Below are 16513 nucleotides of genomic sequence, written 5' to 3' on the forward strand. Positions count from 1 at the left end.
TGCAGCAAGAAAATGTTAAAAACTGGTTCATGCATATCTTCAACATCCTATTTTCCTTAAAACGTATGAATGTACATCATTTGGACAAAGACTTCTCTTTTGGTAGAAAGCACTAATTGGAATTCAGCCCTGCTTTTCTGGCAGAAACCACACCCATGACATATGTTTAACATTTTTTAGTTTCAGTTTCTTTGATGCAAAATAAACCTGGAGACACATGTGAGGAAATCTGATGTGGAATCCTCCTATATATCTTTTTAATTTTTTCTAATCTTTTATAGTTATTTTTCCAAGACCCAACTTGCCTGATTTTCCTCATCCAGTCCTTCCAACGCATTCAGCTTAGTTTTCACAGGAAGGAAGAAAAGAAAGGACCCTTTTTCACACACTCATATTTTATCATTAGTTATCGTATTTAGTTAAATCATGTGATGACAACTGGTATTAAAAAATTGAAGACCTAACTTTCAGACAACTCACCTAGCAAGAGCAGAAATGTATTGGACTTTTAGAGAGGACTCTATACGCTAAGATGGTTATAACTACATATACCATCTCACAAGTTCATCTAGAATCTATGCCCCTCCCCTTGAAGCTGGAGGGCACTTGGTATGGTGAAAATGATGCAATGTGGCTTCCAAGCTTAGATCATAAAAGTACTGCATATTTCCACCTTGTTCTTTTGCAACCCTGCCTCTTGAAACCCAGCCGCATGCTTTGAGGGAGCCCAAGCAAGCTATAGAGATGCCACACTGAGAGGAAACACGGCCCTTCTCCCATGGCCCTGACCAAGCCCCCTGCCGACACCAGCACCACTTGACAGCCATGTGAATAAACTGTCTGGAAAGGACATCCTCCAGGCCCAGTCAAGCCACTGTGCCTTCCACGAAGCAGAGCAGAGATGAGCCGTCCCTGTTGACCACTTGCCAATGACAGATTAGTGAGCAAAGTAAAAGACGGCCATTTTAAGCCACTGAGTGTGGGTAGTGTGTTATGCAGCAGTGGGTAACTGCAGTGAGTGCTTTGGGTTTCACTGTTACGTTTCGCAGAGGGAAGGGAGACCATAGATCAACCAGCAGGCTTGTTAAGTAAGCATTCCCTGTAACTTCTCCAAGAGTACACAGCATTAAAAGATAAAGCCTAGTTTCGAATCCAGAAGTTTGACTTCAGAATTACATTACTATATCTATATCTATGAAAACAGTTTTAGAAACCCCATACAAAGCAGTTGATGACTCACAATAATTTGGTTTGGTTTCTTAACTCCATGCTGACAAATGAGCTCTTAATAGTAAGAGGGTCCAAGGGAAGAGTACAAATTAATATCAGATGTCTAATATTTAAAAGTTTAAAATGAAACTAAAAACTGTTAAATAACAAAGTTCTATCCTCTTAACTTTACAGATACCTTCATGAAATCTAAGTGGCCAGGTTTGAGTTCCTGGACTCCATGGCTATATACATTTTCTTCCCACCCTTGGGTCTTGTCCTCACTGCAATGGTTTTGGTGACATGTGTAATTTCCAGCCCATACATACAAGCTTCATTCACATATCCTCTTGCCCCATCCATTGCCTCTTGGTCAGCTCCAGGTCCTGGGGATGGTCATGCTGGAAGATGGTCAGCTCCAGGAGAATAACTCAGAGAACCCAAAGAAGCTTATGAAGGCTCAGGAGGCAGACTTGAGCCATTTGGGTAGAAAATGCTGGGATCCTAGTGCCTGGAGCATGGTGTTAAAAGAGAAGTGGGCTCTGGATGGACCCTGGTGGGCATGTACTCTCGGCCTCCGGTCCCTGTGTGCCATGGGGAAAAGTGCAGCTAGCAGAGACTAGAGAAGCATGTGAACAGTGAGGGACACGGGACAGGGGCCCCTATCCTCAGGTCCCAGGGCAGTACTGACCCCCCGTCCCACTTGGTGTTTCTCTCCAAGCCCTCCCCCTGACCCTGGTTCACAGTGTCTGATACATGATGGAGGATTGATAAATATTTACCAAACAGAGTAGCCTTACTCCCAAAGGCAAGTCTTGAATTTTCGATCTTAGGTGGTGCTGGGGTTTAAAGATTGTCAGCCCTGAGTGAGGTCATAAGACTGGGACTGGAGCTGGACTTCCGCACACCTCTGAGCACAGCTAGAATTGATTCTAAGTGAGACTAAATAGCAAATGCAATGGATGAGAATTAGATTTGTCTCAATGAATGGTGGCACAAAGCCTGCACCAGACGTTTGAGAATGAAACCTCGAGCACTGACTGTCCCCGTGTTTTGTCCTGACAATGACATTTTCCCCCGACTCTGACAAACTGCTCTCATCTCTTCCCCACACCTGTGCCCAGCCGAGCCCTCTACTTCCCCACCCAAGTACACACATGCTTCTGGTAATGACCACGAAGAAAAGTGCAAGTGTTTGGGGCTAATGGTTGCTGTTTTGCTCTGTAGAATGTTGCCACATTTAGGAGATTTATTTACAAAGAACTAGTCAACCTGATTGTATCTTCAAAGCAACCTCTGCAGAACCACAGAACCTTCCAAGTCCAATACCAGTAATGATAGTACCATGCTATCATTCACCAGACCTAAAAGTCAGACCTTTTAAGCTTGTGTATGTTGTGGACAAAAACCCACTTACTTAGTTTCAGTGCTGTGTTTCAAGCACATTCTCCTCTACATCCAGGAAAATCATTACCCGTGGATGTCGTTGTTTTAGTTAATCAGAGCTAGATCTCTTAATACAGTTCTAGTCCAAACATAAAGGACTTGAGTCATAAAGTCCTGTAGAAAAAAGTTTGCCTGTCATTTTGATTAAACTTAGTTCTACTAGCTTCAGGAAAAAACCAGTGTAAGTTATACCCCGAGGTATTTTAAGTAAAAGTGAAAAGAAAAGGAAAGGAAAATTTCTGTCACTAAATTTAATTTACTTTTATTTGGAACGGAGTTAATGCAAATTCTTCATAAACATGGCCATGTGAAAATTTCTAATGGAACAGATTGTTGAGGCATAATTCTCCTAGGATGTAATTCAAAAGTGCCCTCAGAATTGTTTCCTATAAGGCTATCAGATCCAAGGCAAGAAACAAAGATTAAAACTGTGAGAAATGAACATTGCACTCTCTCCCTGAATGTTCCACTCTCTCTCTGAATGTTCTTCTGACATTTAAAACAAACCATCAGCTACAGGAAATCTCTACTTAAACTCATGATTGGTGCTGTGGACATTGATGTTGACAAAGAATTATATAAATTGTACTTTATTTATTTATTTTTCACATAAATGTCTTTATTTTTATTTTTAACCTTTCCTGTGATACTGTTTCTGTACAGTAAACTACACATATTTCAGATGTACAATTTGATGAATTTTGATAAATGTACACACCCATGAAACCACCAGTGCAATCAAGATAGCTAGCATTTCCATCCCTCCCCAAGAGATCCAATTTTTGAATTCCCAAATAAACTGTATTTTAAATGGTACTTTAACCTTTAGAGATTGAGAGCATTTCATGAATTGGGAGGGGGAAAGAAAGTAAGCTGTGGAGAGTTAATTTATTAATTATTAACTATTAATTGTATGTTCACGGGAAACTAAAACATAAGAGAATAACACTGCTCCCCCATCCCCAAAGCTGTGTTGGCACCTTTTTTCTGTTATGGACAGTTTTTTGTTTTGTTTTTGTTACATTATTATTATTACTTTCCCCAAGGAGACGTGCACTAGGTCCTGGAAGGGATGGGAGGTGAGAGGTGCAAGGATGAGATGTGTGGTAGACCAAAGAACGGCCCCTAAATGTGCTGCAATTCTAGTTCCAGAAACTGCTGACTGTATGGTCTTACATGGCAAAGGGGAGCTAAAAGGCAAAGGTTTCAGAGTGAATAAGAAAGTAGGACCCAACTATATCCTGTTTACAAGAGGTGAACTTTAAGTATGAAAACACAAATAATTTAAAAGTAAATTTGAGAAAATGTGTACCACTGCAAATAATAACTGTAAGAAAGCTGGTATGGTACAATTGATGCTGACCAAGTAAATGTCCATACCAGAGACAAAGAAAAGCAGTTCATAGCACAAAAATGTCCACTTATTAAGAAGATAAATGATTGTATCTATATATCTGTGTATCTATATATCTCTCTCTCTCTCCAGAACTTCAAAACACATGAAACAAAAACTTACAAGATAAACAGAGAAACAGACAAATCCATAATCATAATGGAGTAATTTATAACATGCAAATTTTAAAAATCTGTAGAGATATAGATTTGAATGATATCGGCCAATTCATCATAATAGAAATTTATGGAACACCATACCCAATAATTGCAAGAATCCATAAAAACTTCATGAAGTGTAGTACATTAAACATGACCAGCAATTAATTCTTCCTCCCCCTGTCAAGTAGTAGAATCTATATTCTCACCTGCTTTGACCAATCGCATATGGCAGAATTAATGTTATACTACTTATGGGTCAAGGCCTCAGAGCCCTTGCCACTTGATGCCCAACCTGTTGCAATGTCGCTGCCACTAAGGAAGGCAACAGAGTCTAACCTCCAAGAGACTGAAATATCACATGAAGAAAGGTCCAGTCAAACCAGTGTCCAAGCTGAGCCCAGCCCCCAGCCAACCTTCCAGTTGAATGCAGCCTCATGAGTGAGATCAAGGGAAAGTAGCATAAGAATCAACCAGGCAACCAACAGAATAATAAAAAAAAAAAGAATAAATTATTGCTTTTAAATCACTAAGTTTTAGGGGTGGCTTGTTATGAAGCAGTTGATCACTGATACACTAAGAAAGACCACATACTTGACCATAAAATCATCTTAACAAATTTCAGTAGATTTAAATCTTACAAAGCATCTTTTTAACCACAGTGAGTTAAATTATAAATATTATAATTTGATGACAATAAGATATTTAAAAGCCTACAAATGTTTTGAAATTAAGCACCTAGTTCTAAGTAATTTATGGATCAAAGAAGAAACCATGAGAGAAATTATAAAATATTTTGAGCAGAATGATGAAGAAAACAATGTGTCAAGATACACTGGATACAGTTAAATCAGCACTTAGAGGGAAATGTATAGTTTCAAGTGCTTATATTTAAAAAGAATAAAGGTTTAAAATTCATGAACTAAGATTCCACCTTAAGAAGTTATACAAAGGAGAGAAAAATTAAACCCAAATTTAGCAGAATGAAAGAAATAATAGTCATTATTTACAGATACAGAGCTGACTGTATATGTAGAGAACACCAGGTCAATAACAACAACAAAAACCTTGAGAGTAATGACAGAATTCAGCTGTACCTCAGGCTACAAGGACTACGTAGAAAAATAAACATATTGTTACATACTAGCAATAAACAATTAAAAAGATAAGACAAAACACCATCTACAAAGATATAAATACTTAGGAATAACTTTAACAAAATATATAAAGGACCTCCACTCTTACAACAAAATATGGTTGAGATAAATGAATGAAATCCTAAATAAATGCTTATGTGTTGAGAGATCCAATATGCTTACAAGTTCTATTTGCCTCCAAGTTCACCTATAATTTCAATGCAATGCCAAACAAAAGCCTAGCAACGGTTTTTTTTTGTTTGTGTTTCTGTTTGGTTTTTTTTTTTTTTTTTTTTGTAAAATTGAAGAGCTGATTCTAAGATGTACATGGAAATGCAATGATTCCAGAATAACCAAATCAATTTTGAAAAAAATGAGACAAGTTGGAGGGTTTACTTACACTAAAAGTTCTCATGGCTAGACAAATTCTGCTTTTAGGCTTGTTTATCCAAAAGAAATAATTTAAAATATATATTCATAGAAGACTTGTGTTAAGAAAGGTCATAGCCTTCTTCTTCATAATAACCCCAAACTGGAAAATAGCCTGAATGTCCATTAAAGGAGAATGGATAGTTATCTAGTCATGTAACAGAACACTGTTCAAAAATACAAAAAAAGAACAAAAACGGATACACACACATTGTGGGTAAATCTCAAAAACATTTTGAAGAGCAAAAGTTGTCAGACACAAAACACACATCCTGTAGTATGTAGTATGTACATGTTTCATTTATATGAAGTTCAAGAACAGACAATGCTAATGTATCTCAGTAGAAATTGCAAGAGCAGTTGCTTCTAGGCAGCACAGAAATGAACTCAAAAGGAACATAAAGAAACTTTCTGGGGTGCTGAATATGTTCTGCATTTTGATTGGGATGTTTGCTGCACAGGTGTATACATTTGTCAATACTCACCAACTGTATACTCAACGTGTGTGCATTTTGGTATATGTACATTAAAGCAATAATGAATTAACTTATAAGAAAAATTAATTAGCATGTCTGCAGGGAGTTTTCAACCCCTGGGACAAGTAAATCTCACAGGAGAGACAGCCAAAGCCAGGAGCTGATTGAAGGACCTGGGTGAGACTCAGATGGTCAGCATCCTAGTAAGAGCTCAGGTGGGGAGGACACTCAGCCAGAAATGACAACTGAACTTCCTTGGAGCAACCACCAAGCAAGCCCAAGTGAGAAAGGAGGCATGCAAGCTACTGGAGCAGCGGAGGAGGTGAGCTCCAAGGTGGATGCCCCAAGATCTGAGGCATCTAGCTACACCCCCAGACTGAATTCAGCGGAGTCTGCAAAAGAGGATCACACGCAGACCAGACAGCCTCCTTCCACCACTGGTAGTAATGTAAACCTTTTTCCTTTTCCCTTCTGCCTCCCGAATAAAGGAGAGAACAAAAGGGGAGCATTAAAATTTATTTTTTAAAAGATATTTGTTCACAAGATACAGTTTTTATTTAAAAACTTATGTTTTAAATCAGAAAAGTCTGAGTTGTCTTAACTGGCAAATTCAAATACCCCAACCCCACCCCAGCTACCAGCCTCAGGCAGAGTAGAGATTCCAGAACTCCAGACCCACAGCTATAAAAACTAAAAGTCCTTCTTTTGTTGTTGTTTTTGAACATTTGGGTTAAAGTATATACATTTTAAATCCTGATCCATTCTGGTTTTCAGTCTTCATTCTGGCTGGAGAAGTATAGGGTTGGTGTGAGCAAAATTAGAAACTGGGAGAATAAATAAGAGGCTACTGAAGAATGCTAGGCAAGAAATTGTGAGATAAAATGGGACTGAATGAGATCAAGGAAGTAAATCTATAAGAAGGCAGGATATAAGAATAATGCCTATGTCCTTGGTTGGGCAGCTGGGTGGATTGCAATGCCATTTAATGTTGAAGGAATACAGGGGGTTTGGATCTGAGGGACAGGAGGAGGATGATAAGTTTAGCTTTTAACCTGTTACCCTGAGATGCCCATGGAGCATTTAGGAGAACACCTCCAAGGTCCTCTTGTATTTTAGGTCTTAAAACTCAGCAAAGAATTTTGGCCTGGAGTAAAAGAAGATAAAAGAGATTAAGAAGGACTAAATTAAATTCTTGGCTGAAAATTCTACAACAGAGAGGTAAGGAAAATTGGAAGATTGGGTATTTAGTTTGCAATAAGATTGCTTTTTTTTTTCCTGTAAAAACCAAACCAAACCAGAAAATCCAACTACTTGACAGAATTTTATTCTTTTCACATAGCAAAAAGCTAAGAGGTAAGTGGTTGCTAGCATTGGTTCAAATATGCAATGATGTTAGAACCAACACTTCTGGAGTTCTGTTATCCTCACAATTTCAAGACAGCTGCTTTAGCTCTAGCCACCATATGCATTCAAAGTGGGGAAGAGGAGAGAGTATCACCAGTCTGACCCCTTTTATCAGGAAGTTTCCCTAGAGCTACCCTACCAGGCTTGTACCTGTGGCTGTATTTCCAGCATATAGCCATCCCAGGCCAAAAAGCTGGAGAAGTGAATATGCTTATGAAGTTAATATTCAGTTGCACAAGATACAAGGTGGTAGGGAATGGGTGTCGGGTTGGCCAAGCAGCAGTGTTTGTGAAGTTCAAAGCAACACACAAGTTTAGTGATGAGGAAAGTTGGGGAAGTCTATACTGGGAATCTTGACATAATGGACTTTCAAAACCCCCCTTGTTTGGATATTTAGGAAAATGAAAAGAAAAAAAAACCCCAACAATTTGGAGAGTTTTGTCTTTATATAACACAGAAACAACTAAGTGGAAGTTGGGCTATCTCTGAATTAAAGATAAAGAAACTTCAATCAGGCTGCCTGAGTTTGCGCTCAGCCCTGCCACTCACCAACTAGTATCTTTCCACATAACATTTAGGCCAGATTTTTTCATCCATAAAATAGAAATAATAAACATCTCAAGCGCTGCCAAGCAGGGAGCAAAGACTCATGAATGTTAGTTGTTTTTATTAGGTCATGCAGTCTGAAGGTCTTCAAACAATTCATTATATTTAATCATAATAATGGAAAATTACATTTAAAGAAATAATTTATAGTCGAAAGCTGCGCCTTTTGAAAACCACCCTCATTCATAATTCCAAATAAAATTGTATGTTTAAAAATTCTAAAATTAAATAACAGTAACAAATAAAAATTAAAGCAAGGGAAATTTGGAGAGTGACATGATTCTGCTTGCAGGTCTAAGTGACTCCATTTCATCACCAGTGAATTCCACTGAGCATCCTAATCCAAGATCCAGTCCCTGGGTAAAGGGGGCTCTCTGCCCATTAAGGGATTTCTAAGAGACTGAAGCAGATTGCTCTGTGATGGGGTCTTCATGGAGCCTGAGCAGGTTAGCAGTCTGTAACTTCCGTAGGACTGTGGAAGCCAGCACTCTCAAGACTTTGCCTTCTTAGTAGAGCAGCAGCCGTGGGTCCCGCAGGTAAGAGCAGAACAGTGCTCTCCGTCTCCTCACCCCTCCCTTGTGGGGCTAGGTGATGCCCTAGACTCTACAGTGCTTCCAAGATTTAACTGCAAATAATTTGATGACTATGATGAAGGCATCTCTGGAAACACATCTAGTTCCTGCAGAGAACTGTGTTCAGCAGTACCTACACCCAACTGGGACCCCAATTTGGAAGAGGTAGCCTTAGCAAAAGTTTAGACATTGAGCATAATGAGCTTGTACATGAGCACAAACTAAGATCACACTTACGGTAGGCAGAATAATGGCCCGGCAAAGATTTCCTAATTTCCCGAACCTGTGAATACCTTACATGGCAGAAAGGGCTTGGCAGATGTGATTAAATTAAGGATTTTGAGATGGGGAGATTGTCCTGGATTAGCTGAGGGGACCAAGTGTAATCACAAGGGTCCTCAGAAGATGGAGACAGGAGAGTTAAAGTAAGAGAGGAGATGTGTCAGGGGAGCAGAGATTGGAGTGATGCATTTTGAAGAGGGAGGAAGGGACAACAAATCAAAGAATATGGGTGGCCTCTGGAAGCTAGAAAACACAAGGAAAGTAATTGTTCCCTAGAGCCTCCAGAAGGAAACAGCTCTGTTGATTTTAGCCCCTTAAGATCCATTTTGGACTTGTAACCTCCAGAAATGTACAATGATAGAGGTGTGTTGCTTTAAGCCATTTGTGGTATGTAGCAATTTGTTACAGCAGCAACAGGAAACTAATACAAACTTTATCATTCATTTGTTTCATGGTCATATGTCTCAACATCCTCCTTCTCATGAATGATTCAATCTCCTAGGGAGGAACCCGGTTGAAAGGTTTCTAATAGCTAACACTGAGACATGAACTGACATAGCTTCTGGTCCTTCCTCCAGGCCACATCCCTCTGCTGTCCCTTCCTACACGCGCACACACACACACACACACACACACACACGACTCTCTTCACTAGGGTCTAGGTGGTAGAGCATCTCCAGATGCATCTGGGACACTGGAAGGAGTTTTTCCCTCATGGTTCTGTTAAACCTCAGGATATGAGGGCTGTTCAAACTTGGCCACAAGCCAGCTAAAAGTGAGATTGTGGAAATGCAACTTGGGTTAATGAGATTTATTTGAAGCATGGTCTCAGTAAGCTGCGCTGCCAAATCCAAACTTCTGACTCATATGCATTATGAATTTGAAAGAATATTTAGGAGAAAAGTATTTAAACAATGTCTCCCACATGTATACAGTGTCCATTCAGCTGACAGTATGAGAAGTTACTCCTCGCTGAAGAACTCTCTGATGAACTCCTTCTGCATCAAGTGCTTCTTTCTAAGCTGACATTGGACCACACAGCCTGGCTTTTTCTACCCCCTCATTCACTCTTCCTCCAGATAAGAACTCCATGTAATTAAAGAACTAATTGTATTCGACTCTATCACCAACATGCTACAAAGGGCATCTAAACATTAATTGCATAGGCATTTTTTGCAACCCAGAGAAGCATCTCTAGGAAGCTGATATAATGAAAAATTGATCATTCAATAGCTGTTAGACCAAATCTAGATATGCAGTGATAACATTAATCATAGCTCAGTACATCAAATCAGGAGCTTGTAAACAACATGACATGATGCTCCCAGAACACTAATGCTTTCTTCTTTTCAGGAGATTTAGCTCCAAGCATGAATGCCCTTAGGATATCTGTGGGACTTTCCCAAAGATCTCCGCTGGCAGAACAATTGTTGGAAAGATGATCTGTTCAGGGAAGATAAAATGTTTTTTTCTAAGCTTAATATGAATTACATTCCTTTATTATTTTTTTCTGAACTGGTGACAGTCAGAAAGAGGTCTCTTGTTTCAAAAAAAGAAGTAAATCATGGATTCTGATACTGGTGATACTGGTGAAAAATGAGAGAAAGAAGAGGGAGGAAAAGGAAGAGGAGGAGGAAGAGGAGAAGAAGAAGGAGGAGGAGGAGGGGAGGGGGAGGGGAGGAAAAGGAGATGGAGAAGGGAAACTGGCATGTATTAGCGTTAAGGAGAACTTAGAGATTATTTAATCTGACCAGGAGATGCACTGCAGTCTCCTAGCAGGTCAAGGGTCCTGCTTTATTATATTTTTAATTGTCACATGATTCTTGAATGCAAAGGCTGTCCAGTTAATGACGTATACAGTGGTGAGCAGGACCTCCTCTGCACAATTTAACCCACTTTGCACTTAAACCCAGGTGTGGTGCTCACCTGGATGACCTGTAAATTCAGTGTCTGATGACAACTGCCCCCTCAGTATTCCAGGCAGTCCTTCCCTTCCTCAGTCCCCTCTTTTACCCATTCTTTATCAGTTTTCTTATAATACTAACAATATCTTCTGATTCCAGCATCTCCCTTCTGATTCTCAGCGAATTCATTTATCTATTTTTTTAAAAAAGTGTTTGTTGAATGCCCACTCGGTGCCAGCCATTCTTCTAGGCTGGGAAGTAGCAGTGAACCAGCGTGGTCGCCGCTCTCATGGAGCTCATGTTGTATGGAGAGAAAGTCTACTGAGCAAATCGGCAGGTACTGGGTGGCTGCTAAAGGTTTTACAAGGAAAATAAAACAGAGTGAGGGAGCAGGGAATGGGAGGAGGGGGCCATTTTGGAGTGGACTGGAAGGACTTCATGGCAAGAAGAAAGTGAGGTGGTGCTGTGAGCACACGAGGGCAAGAGTGTTCTAGGCAAAGGAGAAGCCAGTGCAAAAGTTCTGCAGCAGTAATGTGCTTTCTAGGTTTGAAAATCAGCAAGAGTCAGACTGAGTGAGTGGGAAGAGGAGTAGGAGCTGACGTCAGAGGGGCAGCCAGAGGGAGATCACGTGGGACCTTGAGAATGAGAACACTGACTTCATGCTCAGCAGGAAGGGGCCTCCTTAGGCGTTTGAGTCAAGGAGTGATGTGATCTGATTTACATTCTGCAATGATGACTGCTGCTGTGTTGTGCTAGGACGGATGGGGAACAAGAAGACTGCACTAGATTCCTGCGGCTGCCATAGCAAAGCACCCTGAACTGGGTGGCTTCAAACAACAGAAATTTATTCTCTCACAGTTCTGGAGGCCAGAAGTCCAAAATCAAGCTGTTTGCAGAGCCATGTTCTCTCTCTGAAGGTTCCAGGGGCTCATCCTTCTTCGCCCCTTCCTGGCTTCGGGTGGCTGCTGACTATCCCTGGTTTGCAGCTGCACCACTCCAGTCTCTGCCTCCATCAACCCGTGACATTTTTCCTTGTGTGTCTGTATGTCTGTGCGTCTTCACGTGGCCTTCTTACAAGGACACTGCTGTTGGGTTTAGAGATCCAGTATGATCTCATCCTAACTAGTTATATATGTAAAACCCTACTTCCAAATAAGGTCACGTTCTTAGGTTTCATGTGGATATGAACATGGAAGGGGAGGACAAAACTTAACCCAGCAAACTGGGTAAGGGAGCTACTCCAGTAGGGCCCTGTGAGAGATACAGTGGTGACCAGGGTGGGAGGTAATGATCAGTGATTAGACTCGGGGAAAATGTTAAAGGGTGAACCCGCAGACTTCACTAATGGAGTTAATGTGGGATACAAGGGAATGAAAGAATTTAGGGATGACACCAAGATTTTTGGCCTGAGCAACTAACTACCAGGATGCAACTTCCATTTGTGGTGATGGCAGGGGAGCAGGTTTTGGAGGAGAGATAATCAGTTCTGGTTTGGATAGATTTTGAGATGCCTTGTTTCCTATTTCAAACAGAAAACAGGATCCACTAGGCAGAGGCCCCTGTATTTCCTTCCCCCAAAGCTACAGACTCACCTGCACCTCTCCCCTCTCTTTCCTCCTTCCCCTCTGGTTGAAGTTGAAGTTCAGACTCTGCTCCTAGGCTCCAGATCCCATCCTCTCTGCCCTCCTCATGTTTCAGCACCCAAGTCCTGACAGCTTCTCAGTCGATGCCTTCTCCAGCTGCCCCAGGGACACCTGACTGCTCCTGTGGACCACCACCTCCCTTCACTCACCTGTAACCTGACGTGTACAATGCGATGGCACACCCCTACTCTGAGTCTCCCTGCGAACCTGGGTCTTTCCATGGTCTCTGTGGATGGTGTCTGGCACACAGAGGGTGCTTCGTCAATGTTTGTGCTGCATGTAGATTAGTGGTTGAAAAGAGACAGACTGGATACAGGTGCAGGTTTTTATATATTGGAAAAGATTTTTAAACAAAGTATTTCCAACGTATTCTTTTACCATGAATGGCTTTGAAATTTAAGACAGCCTGAGTTTGAATTTCAGTATTCACAATTGAAAGTTAATTTTTTGTATCATAACTCATTGCATACTAGGATTTTAATGATTTTTTAAGCAGTGAATTCAGTTCTCTAAATGCACTCCCTCCACTTTCTACCCAGAGTGTTTGAGTTTCTATGAAATCATTTTGTGGACTGTATATTTTGTTGAGTGGAAATCCTGCCAAATCCTTATCTCAGCATCGATTTGGGTCATGTATGTGTATGTGTGTGTGTGTGTGAGTGTGAGAGTGTGTATGAGTGTGAGAGTGTGTGTGTGTCTGTGTTGGGAGTTGGGGACTGTGAAGACAGTGAGGGGAGATAATGGGTGTAGACAAAAGGGAACCCAAAGGGCAAGGCACTGGGAAAGAGGGGTGGCTAGGACTGCATCTTTCTTTCAGGTGGACAGACCCACTGTGCACTCTTGTCTCCACCTCATGCTCCCCACTCACGTGTCCCAGAGAGAGGGTTTCTCATCTGCTGCTCCTCCTGATTTTTGAATGAGTTGGTATGAACACAAAGGTGTATACTGTTTAGAAGTGCAGGCTGGCTAAATATCAGAGCAGTGCTAGTCTAATCTGTGTCTCAAGTCCCTTTATCCAGTATTTTTTAACACAATGCTCCAAACAACAGTACCCACAATTATTCTCCATTAAACGTGATGTTGTTGATGCCTCTTCTTTAGTGGTTAAAGCATCCAGGACAAATACCAACACCTGCAGAGCACAAATAATGGATTGTTGCTTTGGCAGTGGATTTGCATCCCTGGTTTCTCTATTGAATAATCTGCCTTCGGGTCCCAGGTGGCAAGACTGAGAGCAGGGACCAGACTGATGGGACGATCTCCACCTCCCAGTGCCTCACCCAGGACGGTGCTCACGTAATGTCAGATTCAAACAAACAACACTCTCACTTCTAAGATCTGCCCCGAAATAGTGGTTGAATTTTCCTTCTTTCATGACTTCCTGATTTTTCCATCACATTTCTACGAATTGTCACATCCTTAACTCACCTGTGACACAGGTTTTTTAATTGAGAACATATAATTTCAATATTGGTAGAATTTGCTATGTAAGAATCACAATGCTGCCTATACACATTATTCTATTATTTATCATTCAAAGGTTATTTTTAGAAAATAGAATGTAAACCATTTTATTTCATATGCTTTAACATCTAATCATCAATTACTTCAAACAACCTACATGTTCAGCCCACCTTTCTAAGGAAAGCATAACCACCACCTCCTCATCTATTCTGCCCTTGCCGACTAACATGTTCCATTTACCTCCATCAGGAGGATTAAAAAGTGGAAAATCCCCAGGTATCACTACTTAGCAGCCTGTTCCTGGGGAGTCAATAGCCTCATTTTTCCTTTCCTCTTTTCATTTGAAAAATACTTATCTAGTAAAAGAGAAACACTTCTTGCTGCTGGAGAATGTATTTCCAAGGACTTCATTAAACCAAGTAATAGAATCAGTGTTTAAATGATCAAGTAGGAATATAAGCTTTTACAAAAAGAAAAGCTAATACGATGGTACTCATAGAGATCAATGCACTAATAATTAACCAAAATAATTGTGATATGTCTATGAGAGGGCTGTGCACGGGTGAGGCAGTGTTATTACACATGAAATGATGCAACATTTTGGTGAGCTTTTAGGGTTATAAGTATGCAGGACACCCTGCCTATGTGATATGTCCTGGAGTACAGGCACACCTCACTTTATTGTACTTTATTGTACTTCACAGACATTGTGTTTTTTCACAAATTGAAGGTCTAGGTCAACCCAGTGCAGAGCAAGTCTGTCGGCACCATTTCTCCAACGGCGTTTGCCCACTTTGTGTCTGTGTCACGTTTTGGTCATTCTTGCGACATTTCAGATGTTTTCATTATTATCCTTGTTATGATGATCTGTGATCAGTGATCTTTTCTGTTATTATTATAACTTGAAGGTGTAGTTGATGTTTAGCTTTTTTTAGATTTTTTAAATAAACTTAAGTACATTGTGTTTTTGGAAGTAATGCTATTGCACACTTAATGGACTGCAGAAGAGTGTAAACATAACTTTCATAGGCTCTGGAAAACCAAAAAATTCTGGTGACTCGCTTTATTGTGGGTCTGGAGCTGAACCCACAATATCTTCAAAGTATGCCTGTAAAACTATTTTATACCAATCATCTTTCTGTAAGCTCTCTGTATTGTTTTAGAAGTTAGAAAACAAGCTATAATTCCTAGAACTAGCATTCCTGGTGACAGGTTATTTCACCCCACAAAAAAAGTCATGCTCAAGTTTGCTGACCAGCATGAGGTATGACGAGGACCAGTGCAGAGCCTCACAGAAACGTCTTTGTGCTTCGCACTTGAGAGGCACTTTGGAACTTGCCTACAGCATCCTAAAACTCTTCCCCATTTGTAGCATGCTTGAAAAATTACACATGGAGCAAAAAGTTTGATAAAAATATATTTAAAACAAGCCAGAAAAAATAGTTTTGACCTTAAGGATAACTTTCATCATTCTTTTAACCAAGTAGAGTTAAATAATATGTATAATGATTTCAAGTACCAACTTATAAAAGATGTGATAAATCAGAAAGCAAAGAACAGGAGGACTCTATTTTTTCAGAAAAATGTATTTGCAATTCAAATGTTCATATAAAAAGCATAAATTTTAAAAAGTTCATAGATGTGTGTTTTTAGAAGTGCTATGGTTTTGCCATTCATTGCAATTACATTCCAAAATGTGCAGGGGGGTCCACACCGCACCTTCTTAACTTTGTCACACTGAAGTCACTCTCATCACAACCTCCCCCGAGCTGTTATCTTCTGACATATCTTCATGGGGCCTCATCCGATTGAACAGATGTAATAACACATAGCCACACTGAAACCTTGGGGAGGTTAATTGTGTGGGGTGGACCAAGTTCCTGTTCCGTAGAGCCGTCAGTGGCAACCATAAAGTCCTGCTTGTGGAAGACTCTCCGCGGCTGCTTTCTTCGATGTCTGTGGCTTTGTCGTAATTTAATACATCCCAGTGTAAGTTAACAGCTCGCCAACGCTTAAACACTCTGTAAACTGCAGCTCCTTCATGGACAATGAGACCTAAAATTCAAGGAGAAAAGAAAAATGTCTGGTCATACTCGTAAGTTGGGTATGTTATTTTGCATACAAGAGATTAAAGAAATGGTCAGTTCTCAGTTACTCATCATGATCTAAAGCATGGAATTCTGACTTCTCAAATAGTATGCCTAATGGAAAGCTATTACTCATATTGCACAGGAGTAGTCAATATTCAGAAATGAGAATGCCCTACCAGGCAGACAGTCAAGCCATCGTGAGCATAATTTACTTGCTCACTATGGCTCGGAACATACTTTGGGCATTTAAGATGCCCTGCGTTTTTCACACATATTTCAGCGTGAAGTCCAAAAGCTTTTG

At 40.4% G+C, this 16513-nt stretch overlaps 1 protein-coding gene across 1 annotated transcript in view; it reads right to left on the reverse strand.

Annotated features, from left to right (window-relative positions):
• Positions 1-15971: 15971 nt before the first annotated feature.
• The window catches only part of MARCHF11 (membrane associated ring-CH-type finger 11), a 108654-nt gene continuing 108112 nt past the window's right edge, over positions 15972-16513 (reverse strand). The window contains exon 4 of the mRNA XM_064484627.1: positions 15972-16177. Coding sequence (XP_064340697.1) covers positions 16097-16177 — 81 coding nt within the window. The 3' untranslated portion in view covers positions 15972-16096. The remainder of the gene's footprint in view (positions 16178-16513) is intronic.

Source organism: Camelus dromedarius, chromosome 3 (assembly GCF_036321535.1).
Source record: "Camelus dromedarius isolate mCamDro1 chromosome 3, mCamDro1.pat, whole genome shotgun sequence".
Taxonomy (NCBI): domain Eukaryota; kingdom Metazoa; phylum Chordata; class Mammalia; order Artiodactyla; family Camelidae; genus Camelus; species Camelus dromedarius.